The sequence below is a fragment of the Pongo pygmaeus genome, chromosome X, assembly GCF_028885625.2.
Source record: "Pongo pygmaeus isolate AG05252 chromosome X, NHGRI_mPonPyg2-v2.0_pri, whole genome shotgun sequence".
NCBI classification, from domain to species: Eukaryota; Metazoa; Chordata; class Mammalia; order Primates; family Hominidae; genus Pongo; species Pongo pygmaeus.
Window position 1 is genome coordinate 123,797,550 of NC_072396.2, and position 14,565 is coordinate 123,812,114.

At 46.5% G+C, this 14,565-nt stretch overlaps 1 protein-coding gene across 4 annotated transcripts in view; it reads right to left on the reverse strand.

The window, feature by feature from the left end:
• Nucleotides 1-14,565, reverse strand: part of SEPTIN6 (septin 6) — a 78,941-nt gene that overhangs the window by 38,685 nt on the left and 25,691 nt on the right. For all 4 annotated transcript variants that reach the window (XM_054473260.1, XM_054473257.2, XM_054473259.2 and 1 more), the window contains exon 3: nt 10,003-10,198. In XM_054473260.1, coding sequence (XP_054329235.1) covers nt 10,003-10,198 — 196 coding nt within the window. The remainder of the gene's footprint in view (nt 1-10,002; nt 10,199-14,565) is intronic.

Below are 14,565 nucleotides of genomic sequence, written 5' to 3' on the forward strand. Positions count from 1 at the left end.
AGGCCTGTGAAGGGCACTTCTCTGTCCCTCAGGGGGCCCCAACACAGCATGGAGCTCACTTGCTGTATCTGTAGAGGGACTGATTTTCCTCCAAGCTGGGCTCATGTCTTTGCTTCCTTTATCTCGCCCTACAGTGCCTAGATGAGAGCTGGGTACACAGTGGGTAACAAGACCTCTCTTTGGCCCACTGCTGGGCAATCTTGTGAGAACATTCAGGGCTTTTGCTCATTCTCGCTAGGTTTAGTGGAGCTCCGCACTTGGCTCCCCCAAGGTCAAGATATTTTTCTGATTCTCATTTCTCCCAAGGTGGTGACTTTAAGTATTCAGGCCAGGCACAGTGGATCATGGCTGTAATCCCAGCACTTTGGGAGGCTGAGGCGGGTGGATCTTCTGAGCTCGGAATTTGAGACCAGCCTGGGCAACATGGCAAAACTTCGTCTCTACTAAAAATACAAAAATTAGCCAGGTGTGGTGGCTCATGCCTGTAATCCCAGCTATTCAGGAGGCTGAGGCAGGAGAATCGCTTGAACCCGGGAGGCAGGGGTTGCAGTGAGTGGAGATCATGCCACTGCACTCCAGCCTGGGCAACAGAGTGAGATCCCATCTCCAAAAACAAACAAACAAACTAAGTATTCAGGCAAAATCTGGTAAAGCTACTCCCCCCTCCGCACACCCTGCACACATGGACACAGGCCTGCCAGCTCACTGAGTCTCCACACACGGCTCCTCTAGGTGGCCCCCAAGTCTTGCCAAGTCTTCTTAAACAAGTCAGCCCTCTATGTCTCTCTTTCCTGGGCCTCCCTGGGAAACTTCCCTCTCCCTCTGTCCCAGTCCCCTCCCACGTCATCCCCGTCACCCCTACAGCCTCTTTCTGCTCTAACTAGGTCAGCTTAGCTCAGCTTTGCCTCTTGTTCTCATCTCCCCTGTCTGTCTGCTGCCTCTCTGGCTGAAGGGTTGCCTCCCTTCAGGCTAGAAGAGGCTTGTCATGTGGGCCCAGGGCAGGGAGTTTTCAGATACCGCTGCCAGAAGGGAACATGATGATCAAAGGAGGAGCTGGGCCCAGCCAATGCCTCCCACCTGCAGCAGCTCCCAGGCTGAGCCTTTTTGAAAGATCCCCCTAGTAGAGAAGGGGAAAATAGCCTTTTAAAAAAGAATCACAGGATCCTAGATTCTGAGAGCTGCAGCCAGAGCTGAGATCCAGGTGCAGGCTATCTCCAGAGCCCCAGAGAAAAATCTTTTTTTTTAAGATGGAGTTTCGCTCTGTTGCCCGGGCAGGAGTGCAGTGGTGCGATCTCCACTCACTGCAACCTCCGCCTCCCAAGCCCCAGAGAAAACTCTAAAAACATAGTCCTTTCTTTATTCCTTTGATCCCTCTGAGCCACTGTTCTGAAGGGTAATCGCATCAAAGAATCTCTTGGTTGCAAAGATCCTTAGAAGGTTCCTGACGAATTTGGAGTGAGGGTGGGGAATGTATCCCCTAGGCTTATTTAATTAATTTTTGGATGTTTTGCTGATTTGAAATAGTTGATGACGGCACTGCTTCATTTTTTTCTCAATTACATAATTTTTTTTACTTCATTTTTTGCTTTGCAGAAGGAATCAAAGGAGGAAAGAAAATAAAGCTAAAAAGTACATTTTTTAGCTTCCCCACACACCCCGAAATCTGTAGTGATACCCTGTGCCTGTCTTACTGCAATTGCCTCTGGCTCTCGGAAGCTCTCAAGATGTACATGGATCAGACCAGCCAAACCAGCCAATCAGCCACCAGGATTTGGTGTAGACGAATCCTAAATGGGTGGCTTATCTTCGTCTTATTCATCTCTGTAGCCTCCACGTCTAGCCTGCTGTCTGGAACATAGTAAAGTTTCCCCTACTGCTCTGCATTCCCTCCACCCCCGGGCCCCAGTGACTCATCTTCCCACGATGGCCACCTCTCTCCCACACTCTGTTGTGCTGCTCACTGGACTCCAGTGGGTGGTAAACAAAATCCTTTACTCTTATAGGCTACCTCCTCCCAAACTGCTTCCTTCCTCTAAGTGACACCTGACTATCCTTCAGAGATGCTGCTTTTCTCATATCCTTCTCAACTGGAAATTTCTTCATCTCCACACCCAAGTCCCATGGAAGGGCACAGAGGGCAGCTTTCTTCTAGCTCTTGATTCCCTCGCTCACTGTGATCTCCTCATCTCCTCCATTTTCGACCAAAACGAGCTCCAACAGACTCCATCCCTCCCCATCACTACTGATAATCTTTGACATTTCAAGACAGCCGTTCTTAACACAGGGTTCATGGACCTCCTAGGTTCTGTGAATAGAATTCAGAGGATCTGTGAACTTAGATAGGAAAAAAATACATCTTTTTCACTAATCTCTAACTGAAGTTTAGCAGTTTCTTCAGCTACAGACATAGGTAACAATCTATAGTAATGTTAGCAGTACCTGTGATTTCATAACCAATAGAAATCACTGATATCATCATTTCCCATTCCAATTGTTGTAAATAGCTCAAAATAGCATTTATACTCATTACGACATTCAAATTCTGGTAATTATTAAGCCTGCATATAGATATTATTACTTCTGGAATTGATAGAGAAGCACATGGATTACTAAGTCACAATTTTTAAATATTTTAGTAACTGTATTTTTAGTATACTTGGTATATTTTAGGCATTTAAAAACATTATTTTGAGAATGAGCCCATAGGCCTCACTAGATTGCTAATGGGGCCAATGGCACAAAATAACCCCTGGTCTAGACAATAATACTTATTCATTTCGGATAATGATATGTACTATGAAGATACTCCAATAGGATAATGGGATATACATGTGATTGAGGGTTCAACTACTTTAAATACAGTGATCAGGGAAGGCTTCTCTAAGGGTGTGACATTTGAGCCGCAAGGATGAGGATGACAGAGCCATGGAGAGATCTGGGCGAAGAGCATTCCAGGCAGTGGGAATAATAAATGTGAGGATGGTCCTGAGGCAGAAACCAGTCTGACAGGTTTGAGCAATGGGAAGAAGGCCAGGGAGGTGGGACTTGGTGAACCCAGCTTGAGTAAATTATTCACAGTAGCCCAAAGGTGGAAACAACCCAAATGTCCATCAACTGATGACCGGATAAAGAAAATGTGGAGGCCGGGTGCAGTGGCTCTTGCCTGTAATCCCAGCACTTTGGGAGACCAAGGTGGGCGGATCATGAGGTCAGGAGTTCGAGACCAGCCTGATCAACAGGGTGAAACCCCGTCTCTACTAAAAATACAATAATTAGCTGGGCGTGGTGGCACGCGCCTGTAATCCCAGCTACTCAGAAGGCTGAGGCAGGAGAATTGCTTGAACTGAGGAGGCGGAGGTTGCGGTGAGCCAAGATTGAGGCACTGCACTCCAGCCTGGGTGACAGAGTGAGACTCCGTCTCAAAAAATAATTAAATAAAGAAAATGTGAAAATGTGGAGGCCGGGTGCAGTGGCTCACACCCATAATCTCAGCACTTTGGGAGGCCGAGGCAGGCGGATTACCTGAGGTCAGGAGTTTGAGACCAGCCCTGCCAACACAGTGAAACCCCGTCTCTACTAAAAATACAAAAATTAGCCAGGCATGGTGGTAGGCACCTGTAGTCCCAGCTACTCGGGAGGCTGAGGCAGAAGAATTGCTTGAACCTGGGAGATGGAGGTTGCAGTGAGCCGAGATCGCACCACTGCACTCCAGCCTGGGCAACAGAGTGAGATTCCGTCTCAAAAAAAAAAAAAAAAAAAAAAAGACTGTGCCTTATTTCTTAGTATCTCTGACACTTCACACTGTACTTGTCACATAGTAGACATTTAAGTTTATAAAGTGGACTAGGTTTCCACAGCAACTTGGTTCTCAGTCTTGTCAGTTCTCTCAAATCTGCCCCTCCTCTTTATCCTCAAAGATTCTCTTCCTGTTCAAGCCCTCATCATCTCTCCCATCCTCAAGAGTTGCCCCTGACCTCCTTGTCCCCCTCTAGACATGGCCTTGTGTATTTCTCCCAGCTCAGACAAGCTTTCTTTTTTATCTATTTTTTAGAGACGAGGCCTTGCTCTGTTGCCCATGCTGGAGAACAATGGCATGATCATAGCTCACTGTGACCTCGAACTCATGAGCTCAAGCGATTCTCCTGCCTCAGCCTTCTGAGTATCTGGGACTACAGGCACACACCACCACACCTGGCTAATTTTTTATTTTTTTGTAGAGACGGGGTCTCTTTATGTTATCCAGGCTGGTCCTGAACTTTTGGGCTCAAGTGATCCTTCTACCTTGGCCCCACAAAGTGTTGGGATTAGAGGTAAGAGCCACCGCGCTTAACCTAAATTTATTTATGCAAGAACACCTATTCTCGGCCGGGCGCGGTGGCTCACGCCTGTAATCCCAGCACTTTGGGAGGCCGAGGCAGGCGGATCATGAGGTCAGGAGATCGAGACCATCTTGGCTAACACGGTGAAACCCCGTCTCTACTAAAAATACAAAAAAAATTAGCCCGGCGTGGTGGCGGGTGCCTGTAGTCCCAGCTACTCGGGAGGCTGAGGCAGGAGAATGGCGTGAACCCGGGAGGCGGAGCTTCCAGTGAGCCGGGATCGCGCCACTGCACTCCAGTCTGGGCAACAGTGCGACAGTCCGTCTCAAAAAAAAAAAAAAAAAAAGAATACTGATTCTTCCTTCCTCACAGATAACCTCTATTTTCAGTTTGCTGATTATCTTTCCAGACCTTTTTCTATGCATCTACACACATAAATAGAGAGAAATATTTGTGGTTTTATTGGAGGGAGGGGGGCAGATTTACACACACCGCATCGTGATCATTCTGCAACTTCTTTTTTTCGCTTAACAACATATCCTGAGATCTAGCCATGTGAGTATATATCGATCTACCTCATTCTATTAAACTGCCAAACACAATTCCATGGTATGGTAAGTCCACAGTTTATTTAATTGCTTTGTTGGTAGAAATTTAGACTGTTTAAATTGTTTTTCATTCAATAACCAAAGCTACAGTGAACACGCTTTCTCTATGCTTCTCAGGAGCATGTGCAACTGTTTCTCTAGGCTGTATACTTAAAGGTGGAACTGCTGGATCATAAATTATTCACATGTAAAATTTTAATAGATACTGCCAAATTTGCCCTCCAAAAAGTCTATATCAATTTACAGTCCCATCAACGTGAATGAAATTACCTCGTGTTAGTGGGTATTATACCACCTTTTTGTTTTTGCAGATCTGATGGATAAAAAAAATTTGTTTCATTTTGCATTTCTCTAATTACTGGGGAAGTTGAATGACCATCATTTCATATGTTGATTGTACATAAGTATTACCCCTTCTGTAAATTATTTGTTTATTTCTCATTGAATTGTAGAAGCTCTTTTTCCATTTTAGAAGAATCTTTTGTCTGTTATTTAGGCTGCAAATATCTTCTCCCCATCTGTAGCTTGTTTGTACTTTTGTTTATGGTATCTTTCAATATAAAAGGGTTTTTTATTTTAATGAATTTAAATCCATCAGTCTTTTCTTCTATGACTTTTGAATTTTGTGTCATGATTGGAAAAGCCTTCTCTACCCCCAAAGTTATACAAATATTCTCTGATGTTTTCTCCTTATATTTTTAGAAATCTGTTTTTAGTCCAACGGGAATCTATTTTTGTGAATGGTGTTTGTGTGAGAGGATCTCGTTTTATTTTTTTCCTAAATAGATGGCCTATTTTCCCAGCATCATCTCCTGAATAGTCCATTCTTCCCCTGCTGACTTACATATGCTAAATTTCCATATGAGCAGGAATCTGGTCTTAGACTGATTTTTCTGTTCCATTGCTCTTTTTGCTCTTCTGATGTCTTTACATCCTTACTTTCCATTCACTCAGCAATCACGGTAATCTGGCTTCTACCCACAGTTCCCCTTGAATTATTATTCTGAAATGTACTACTGACCTTCATATCACCAAACCCAAAGAATATTTTGCAGTTCTTGTCTTCCTGGATACCATGTATCATTCCTTCCCATATACTACATGATTTAGCTGTCCCTTGATTCTTCTATCAATAACAATCATGATCATAATATCTTCAGTTTATGAGGCAGTTACTCTGTGCCAGGTGTTTAAGCATTTCATATTCCACACATGTCAAATGTGCTTCACCACAACTCTCTAAGGTTGGTGTTATTATTATTATCCATCATTATCATCCCCATTTTACAGATGAGAAAACTGAGGCATAGAAAATTTAAGTACCTTGTTCAAGATCCCTGGGCTAAAAAGACAGCAAGATGAAATTTGAACCCAGGTCTGAGACCAAAGCCTAGGTTCCTAAGCACTCCCCTCTCCAGCCTGTCCTTCTCAGTCTCTCCCTTAAATCCCCTTTTCTCCAGCATCCTTTTTTATTTTTATTTTTCGAGATGGAGTCTCACTCTGTTGTCTAGGCTGGAGTGCCATGGTGCGATCTCAGCTCACTGCAACCACCACCTTCCGGGTTCAAGCAATTCTTGTGCCTCAGCCTCCTGAGTAGCTGCGATTACAGGCACACACCACCATGCCTGGCTAATTTTTTGTATTTTTAGTAGAGACGGAGGTTTCACCATGTTGGCCAGGCTGGTCTTGAACTCCTGGCCTCAAGTGATCCACCCACCTTGGCCTTCCAAAGTGCTGGAATTACAGGCTTCAGCCACTGTGCCCTGCCTCCAGCATCGTTTAAATGGTAGCTTTCCGCAGTATCCGGCCTTAGTCATTCCTCTTCCTAGTTTATGCATGTGCCCTTGTAAAGCGGGATATTCTAATGCCCTGTTTCAATGATGTTTCACTGACATATCTATGCTAACATGGCCCTAACAGCATGAAGAAAACACTGCTTTTTATTACAGATCCCTGGAGCTTACTCCACCCCTGCTCCTCAGTGCAATTTCAAGGAGGCTTTTCATTTCTACTTATTTGATTTATTATAAGTATGTATCACATTTATATTCAGGAAGAAACAATAGGGATATCTTAAAACTATAACGGAAGTAGATTTGCCTCTGAGGCGCAGTATCTGTTCAGTCCTCCCAAGCCATTATTATCAAGGCATTGTCCAATGTTAGATATGTTGAATGTATGTAACTGAAAGAACTGTAAGAAATGTAATTGAAGTTTCTGAGCAATCTGCAGCTGAGATTAAGCACTCATATTGTGGCCCAAATATCCTTTCTCCAAAGTTTAATTTATTCTCAACCAAACAAGATTAGCACAATAAGCATGCCTATAAAAAGCAGAGGTGGCCAGGCACAGTGGCTCATGCCTGTAATCCCAGCAATTTAGGAGGCCAAGGTGGCGGGGGGGGTGGGGGGGATCACTTGAGATCAGGAGTTCAAGACCAGCCTGGCCAACATGGTGAAACCCCATCTCTACTAAAAATACAGAAAAATTAGCAGGGTGTGGTGGTGCACGACTAATTCCAGCTACTCTCGGGAGGCTGAGGCAGGAGAATCACTTGAACCCAGGAGGCGGAGGCTGTAGTGAGCTGAGATTGTGCCACTACACTTCAGCCTGGGTGATAGAGTGTGACTCCATCTCAAAAAAAAAAAAAAAAAAAAAAGCAGAGATGTCTTTTTTCTAGAATTTCAAATGCAAAACAGAACTCAGTTCCATTATTAAGAAGCTACATATATTTGGCTGGGCACGGTGGCTCACACCTGTAATCCTAGCATTTTGGGAGGTCAAGGTGGGTGGATCATGAGGTCAGGAGATTGAGACCAACCTGGCTAACACAGTGAAACCCCGTCTCTACTAAAAATAAAAAAAAAAAAATTAGCTGGGCGTGGTGGCACGAGCCTGTAGTCCCAGCTACTCGGGAGGCTGAGGCAGGAGAATGGTGTGAACCCAGGAGGTGGAGCTTGCAGTGAGCTGAGATCACACCACTGCACTCCAGCCTGGGCGACAGAGAGAGACTCCGTCTCAAAAAAAAATAAAAATAAAAAGAAGCTACATATATTTATTCATTATAAGGAAGTGAGTGTGGCTGTTGTAGCTTTAAGGGGGAAATAAAAGAATTTGACATAAAGTTCATCTAAGAAGCAAGAGAATCCTGAAAGGATGAGAAGACCCTCTGCTTAAAATGATGAATGGCCCTTTCTGAGATGAGCACATGTGATAACCATGTGACTTCTGGTTAAATGCAGATGGTACCTGACCCCACCCCTCATCACGTTCCCATCTCTGAGCCTCACCTAGTCTTCACTCACACACATTCTCAACCCCCTACATCTTTCTGTTTTGTTTTGAGACAGAGTCTTGCTCTGCCGCCTAGGCTGGAGTACAGTGGTGCAATCTCAGCTCACTGCAACCCTGCCTCCCGGGTTCAAGTGATTCTCCCACCTCAGCCACCCGACTAGCTGGAATTACAGGCACCCGCCATCACACCCGGCTAATTTTTGTATTTTTCGTAGAGACGGGGTTTCATGATATTGGCCAGGCTGGTCTTGAACTCCTGACTTCAAGTGATCTGCCCGCCTCGGCCTCCCAAAGTGCTGGGATTACAGGCGTGAGCCACCTTGCCTGGCCCCCCAACATCTTTCCTGTCCCCCTCCTACCTGTCTGCTTATTCCTGTACAGTCCCTTTTCAGGATGTCTCTTCCTCCATCTATTGACTTAGCATCCTGAGGTTTTTGTCTTCAGCCCAGTGTTCTTCTTACTCTACTCTGATCCCTGGGTGATTTTACATGTGTCCATGGTTGGAACATATCACCTCTACCTTGATAACCTAATCTATTTCTAGCCTCTTCTGATCTCCAATTCTGTGTGTTCAACTGCCTACTGCTGAAGGTCATCGCGTATCTCAGTATTCCTCAGACAGATCAAACTTGACATGTCCAAAACAGAGCTGATTATTTTGAACCCTGGTTCTCTTATGGAATGCCATCACCATGTGTCCACTCTCCCAAAGCTGGAAATTTGGGCCTCATTTTAGATTTTTCTTTTGCCTTCACAACCCCACACCAAGTGTCTACCAAGTCCTGTTGATATTTACCTACTCAGTATTTAGCAAATCTGTCTCCTCTTCCCTGTCTCAGCACCTATTTTACCTCTTGCCTTGATCATAAATCCTTCTGTGATCTGGCACCTGCTTACCTCTTCAGCCTCATCTCCCCATTTTTCCCTAAGCGCTTACTCCAAGTGCTAGCCCAGGGGCAGAACCAGGTTTTTCCAGCCCTTAGGCTTATGCAATTTGAAAGACTCTCTGAGGAAAATAATACGACGTTGTGACTGAACATTAGTTACAGAGCTTTGGAAGGGGCCTGTGCAATCTTCATTAGCTTCACAGTGACTCTGCCTCTGTCTAGCCAAAGAGAGCAAGCTGCACTTCCCTAGAACATACCAGAATCCTGCACATCACTTTGCCTTTATACAGGCAGTTACTTCTGCCTGAGATGCCCCTATCTCCATTCCCTTGTCTGTCTGGCAAAACAGTTCGTCCTTCAAGAGTCAGCTCAGGAGGCACATCCTTTGTGAAGGCTTCCCTGACCTCCCTACGTGGAATTGACGGTTCTCGCCTTTGTGTTCTCATTGTAACTTGTCCTTTATCTCTTTGTGCCCTGTCCTTTACAGAACATCTTATACTCTATGGAAATTATTTGCTTAAAACCGGTTTTGCCTATGAGTCCCTCAAGGGCAGAGACCAAGCCATTCCTTTTTAGATGGTCAGAGCTCGACAGTACCTGGCGCAAGGTAGGAGCTCAATAAATGTTTGCTGCATGGAATTGGAATTGAGACCTGACCCATGTATACTAGAAAGACGCCCTTCTTTTGGCAAAGTGAGTGGAGTGGAACAGTTGCTGTAGACAGGGACACCAGACAGGGCCGATGCTTGGGAGGTACCTGCTGCTGCCCACACCATTCTGGGGGGACAGGCTTGGGCCGGGTATCTGTGCTGTCTTCAAGATCTCCGCGGTGAGCTCCTCTCTGCGGCCCTCTACCAACCTCCCCACCCTACCCCACCCCACCGCCTTCCTTACCTGTCCTCTTTGTTGATCTGGTCCCCAAAGCCAACTGTGCTAACGATCGTGAGCTTTAGCCTCACGTTGCTCTCTTGGAGGTCATAGGTATTAGACTGGAGCTGGACACCCGGCTGTGTGTGGGTGGCTGGCTCCCCTTCGAACTTGGTGTTGAACAGGGTGTCCATGAGGGTGGACTTGCCCAAACCTGTCTCTCCTAAAAAGCAAAAGGATAAATTATGGTCTGTTCACATAGTGACTATTCAGCCCTTACACATCATGTTCCATATACACATTTGTTGACATGGGAAAATGAACATGATAAAACATAAAGCAAAAAGCAGAAGCAGATGAACTATATGATTTCAGTTAAATGAAAAAGACGGAAAGGAACTATACAGACGGATCAGTAGTAGTCATCTCAGATAGTAGAATTGAGGTAATTTTCACTTTATTCTTCCAAATTTTTTCTGTCATTTGGAAATTTTACCTTGAGTATACATTTTTTTTTTCTTTTGAGACGGAGTCTTGCTCTGTCACCCAGGTTAGAGTGCAGTGGCGTGATCTCGGCTCACTGCAACCTCCATCTCCCGGGTTCAAGCGATTCTCCTACCTCAGCCTCCCGAGTAGCTGGGATTATAGGCACCCGCCACCGTGCCCAGCTAATTTTTGTATTTTTAGTAGAGATGGGGTTTCACCGTCTTGGCCAGGCTGGTCTCAAACTCCTGACCTCGTGATCCACCCACCTCGACCTCCCAAAGTGCTGGGATTACAGGCGTTAGCCACCGCACCTGGCCAAGTATACATTGCTTTTATAGTCAGAAAAAGAAATTATGTTATAGGCAGCGATGGAGAGATATAGCTATGCCTAGAAAAAAAAGACTGGAAGGAAATACAATATACTCTTACCAATGGCTATCTCTGAGTGGTGATCTTATGTGTGGTTTTCATCCCTTTCTTTATGCTTTTCTATATTTCCCAAGTTTTCTAAGTGGAATATGTATAGTTTTTGTCATAAAAATTAAAGGACTATTTTAGATTTTTTTAAAAAATGACAGCAGTGGCCAGGCGTGGTGGCTCACACCTGTAATCCTAGCACTTTGGGAGGCTGAAGCAGGCAGATCACTTGAGGTCAGGCATTCAAGACCAGCCTGGCCAACATTGTGAAACCCTGTCTCTACCAAAAATATATATATACATACACAATTTAGCCAGGCATGGTGACAGGTGCCTGTAATCCCAGCTACGGAAAGGCTGAGGCAGGAGAATTACTTGAACCAGAGGAGGCAGAGGTTGCAGTGAGCTGAGATCGTGCCACTGCACTCCAGCCTGGGCAAGAGAGTGAGACTCAATCTCAAAAAAAAAACAAAAAAAACAAAAGACAGTGGTCCCTTGTCAAACAAATATCCTTTCATCTCAGTCCCCACCTCTCCTCCCTGCCAGGCCTAAACAGCCCTCTGGGGATGCCCCAGATGTGCCTCCCCATGGTGAAAACCATGCAGGCTCCTGGCTTATCCTCCCAGCCTGGTTGAACGGTTGAACTTTCAGTGAGACCGTTTTTAACTAAGAGGGGCAGGGTGGGGAGACCCAGCAGGCCACAAAAATTCTTCTTCTTTTTTTTTTTTTTTTGATACAGCGTCTCACTCTGTTGCCCAGGCTGGAGTGCAGTGGCGCAATCTCGGCTCACTGCAGCCTCTGCCTGCTGGGTTCAAGTGATTCTCCTGCCTCAGTCTCACAAGTAGCTGGGATTACAGGTGCCTGCCACCATGCCCAGCTAATTTTTGTATTTTCAGTAGAGATGGGGTTTCACCATGTTGGCTAGGCTGGTCTCAAACTCCTGACCTCTGGTGATCCACCTGCCTCGGCCTCCGAAAGTACTGGGATTACAGGCATGAGCCACCGCACCCGGCCCTTATCCTTAAATTTTAAACAAACTAGCCATTTATTTGTTTAACTACTAGGCTGCGAGATACTAATAAGTCAAACCGTTGGAATTTTTAAAGTCTTGAACATCACACTAGGGAAACGAGTAGGGGAAAGGCTGTGGCAGACTGGTGAAGGTTTTGGGAGCTTATTCCTGGGAGATCAAGGGATACCAAGCCACTGTCAGGAGCCAACAAGACTTCAGGGAATGGGACATCACAAGAAGTCAGGAGTTGGTGACAAGGGGGCTAAACAGGAATCTGATATGAGGCCACAAACTGGGCTGGGCACTAAAACTGCTTATAATCTCTACAGATCCAGGCTGTATTTGACCCCTCAGCCCACCCCAAGTGACTCAGGAATACCAGGAATTAAAGAGTCAGTAGAGAGGGCCGGGCGCAGTGGCTCACGCCTGTAATCCCAGCACTGTGGGAGGCCGAGGTGGGCGGATCACGAGGTCAGGAGATCAAGACTATCCTGGCTAACACGGTGAAACCCTGTCTCTACTAAAAAAGTACAAAAATTAGCCAGGCGTGGTGGTGGGTGCCTGTAGTCCCAGCTACTTGGGAGGCTGAGGCAGGAGAATGGCGTGAACCCAGGAGGCGGAGCTTGCAGTGAGCCGAGATCGCGCCACTGCACTCCAGCCTGGGCGACAGAGTGAGACTCCATCTCAAAAAAAAAAAAGAGTCGGTAGAGAGGCAGGCACTTCGAAGAGAGGATATCATTAATTACTCTGGCCTGCCCTTTGAAGACAAAGACTACCCTCCCATTTATTCTGCTATCATCATCCCTGTTTTTCCCTCTCCTCTCCCCAACCCAGGGGGGATGTGAGCCTCGACTTCTCTTCATAGTCGGGACTGGGTTTGCATTGGGCAAATTGTGGCCTGCCAAACCCCGCCTTGGGACCAAAAGCACACATCTGCAGGGTGGTTCAGGGCTAGGGTTAGAGCTACATGATGCAGAACTGAAAATGCTCCATCTCCCCTCCCCCCTCTGGGTGTGTCTAGCCTGCTTCTTTTATCCCGAATAATGAGCTATGAATGCAGGAGGTGCCTTTTAAAATATCTGTGTATGATGAGAGTTTTCTGTGTGTGGACAGAGAGAAGGGAGAGAGAGAGAAGAGATAAGAGAGAGGAGGGAGACAGGGAGAGGGAGGGAGAACAAGGAGAACATTCAATTCAGCCTGGCTACCCGGCCCCCCAGCCCAATTTCATAGCCAGGTCTGACTAACTTGGTAAATTGCCAGAGTGTGGGGAAATGGTTCCTCACACAGATCATGTTTCAAGCCAGGGTCTGCTATATCCATTAGCAGCAAAGACTCTTGAAGAAGAGGCCCCCTTTTTCCTCCCCTAAAGGAACAGGAAGTATTTGGGTCCCAAGAAGAATTTTATGAGGTGGGGCCTTTGCCATGGGAGGTGGCAGACTTGGCCAAGCAGTGGAATGTATCACACCCCCCCTCACCCAAAGTTGGGGTGCACTTTAACTGCAAATGGGGCCAGTACCTTAGAGGTGGGAACACAGTGTGGCTCCCACATCCTAACTCACCTCCTCTCTCGAGGGCACTGAGATTTAAGCTACAGTTTAGCTCATCTTCCTATGTGCCTGATGAATTTTCCATGTACATCCTTACCCCCAACTCCCTCCCATGGAACAGAACCATCCTTACCCCCAACTCCCAAAACCCTTCTGTTCCATGAGCTCCCTGCCGAATGCCCTGTAGCTCCTAGGGAGTGGGGGTCCTGTTTCCCCAGCACCCAGAGTGGGCACCCTGGCTCCCCGATCCTAAGAATTCTCAGAGAGCAGGAGATGGGCCATCTTCCAGTACCCCCCAGAGTGCCTAACCCAAAGTTCACACAGAAGGCCTCAGGGGCAGCACCGCAGCGTGAGGGACCCACCCTGTTTGCACAGCTGGAGGAATGGGGGCCGGGCAGGGCAGGACAGGGAGCTGGGAGGAACAGCAGGAGAAATGACCACCCAAATGCCTGCTGGCACAAAAGCGCTGTGGAAATTAGATGCCAAATAATGAACGTCTGGAAGAAAAGAACACCCGGGTGTCTAGGGAATTGAGATGAATGCAATAGTAGAGAGGGCAGAAAATCAAGCGAGCTCGTCCTGTGGCTATCGAGAGCTCCTGTTCCAGTTTTCCATCAGTGTGGAGCCTGGGGGTCGGGGAGGCTTTCTGTCAATGAATGGCACAGACCCAGCCTGAGCCTAGGATGCTGCCCCTCCCACGGCTGCCCTGGGCCCAGTACTGAGTGTGAGTGTGTTGTGAGGGGGAGGCACACGTGACCTAACTGGGATCAGGTCAGCAGATTCCACGCCCCTGCAGGAAGGTGGGGACTTGGCAATTCGATTCCAGCAGGAAACCTGAGGAGTCCCGAGGGGTCAATTTCTCACTCCTCCTCCCCCAGCCCTCCCAGGGCTCCTCCAAGTAGATAGTAAGGTTTTTAATGCATGCTCCACCAGCCAAGAGGATTTCATCTCACTTTGCTTAATGTAGATAGTATTCTGGAAACAATAGCTTAAAAAAATTTAAAACATATATGAGTACTATGAAATATGTTTTTTTCAAACTATGCTCTTGCAGGGCACGGTGGCTCAGGCCTGTAATCCCAGCACTTTGGGAGGTCGAGGTGGGTAGATCACCTGAGGTCAGGAGTT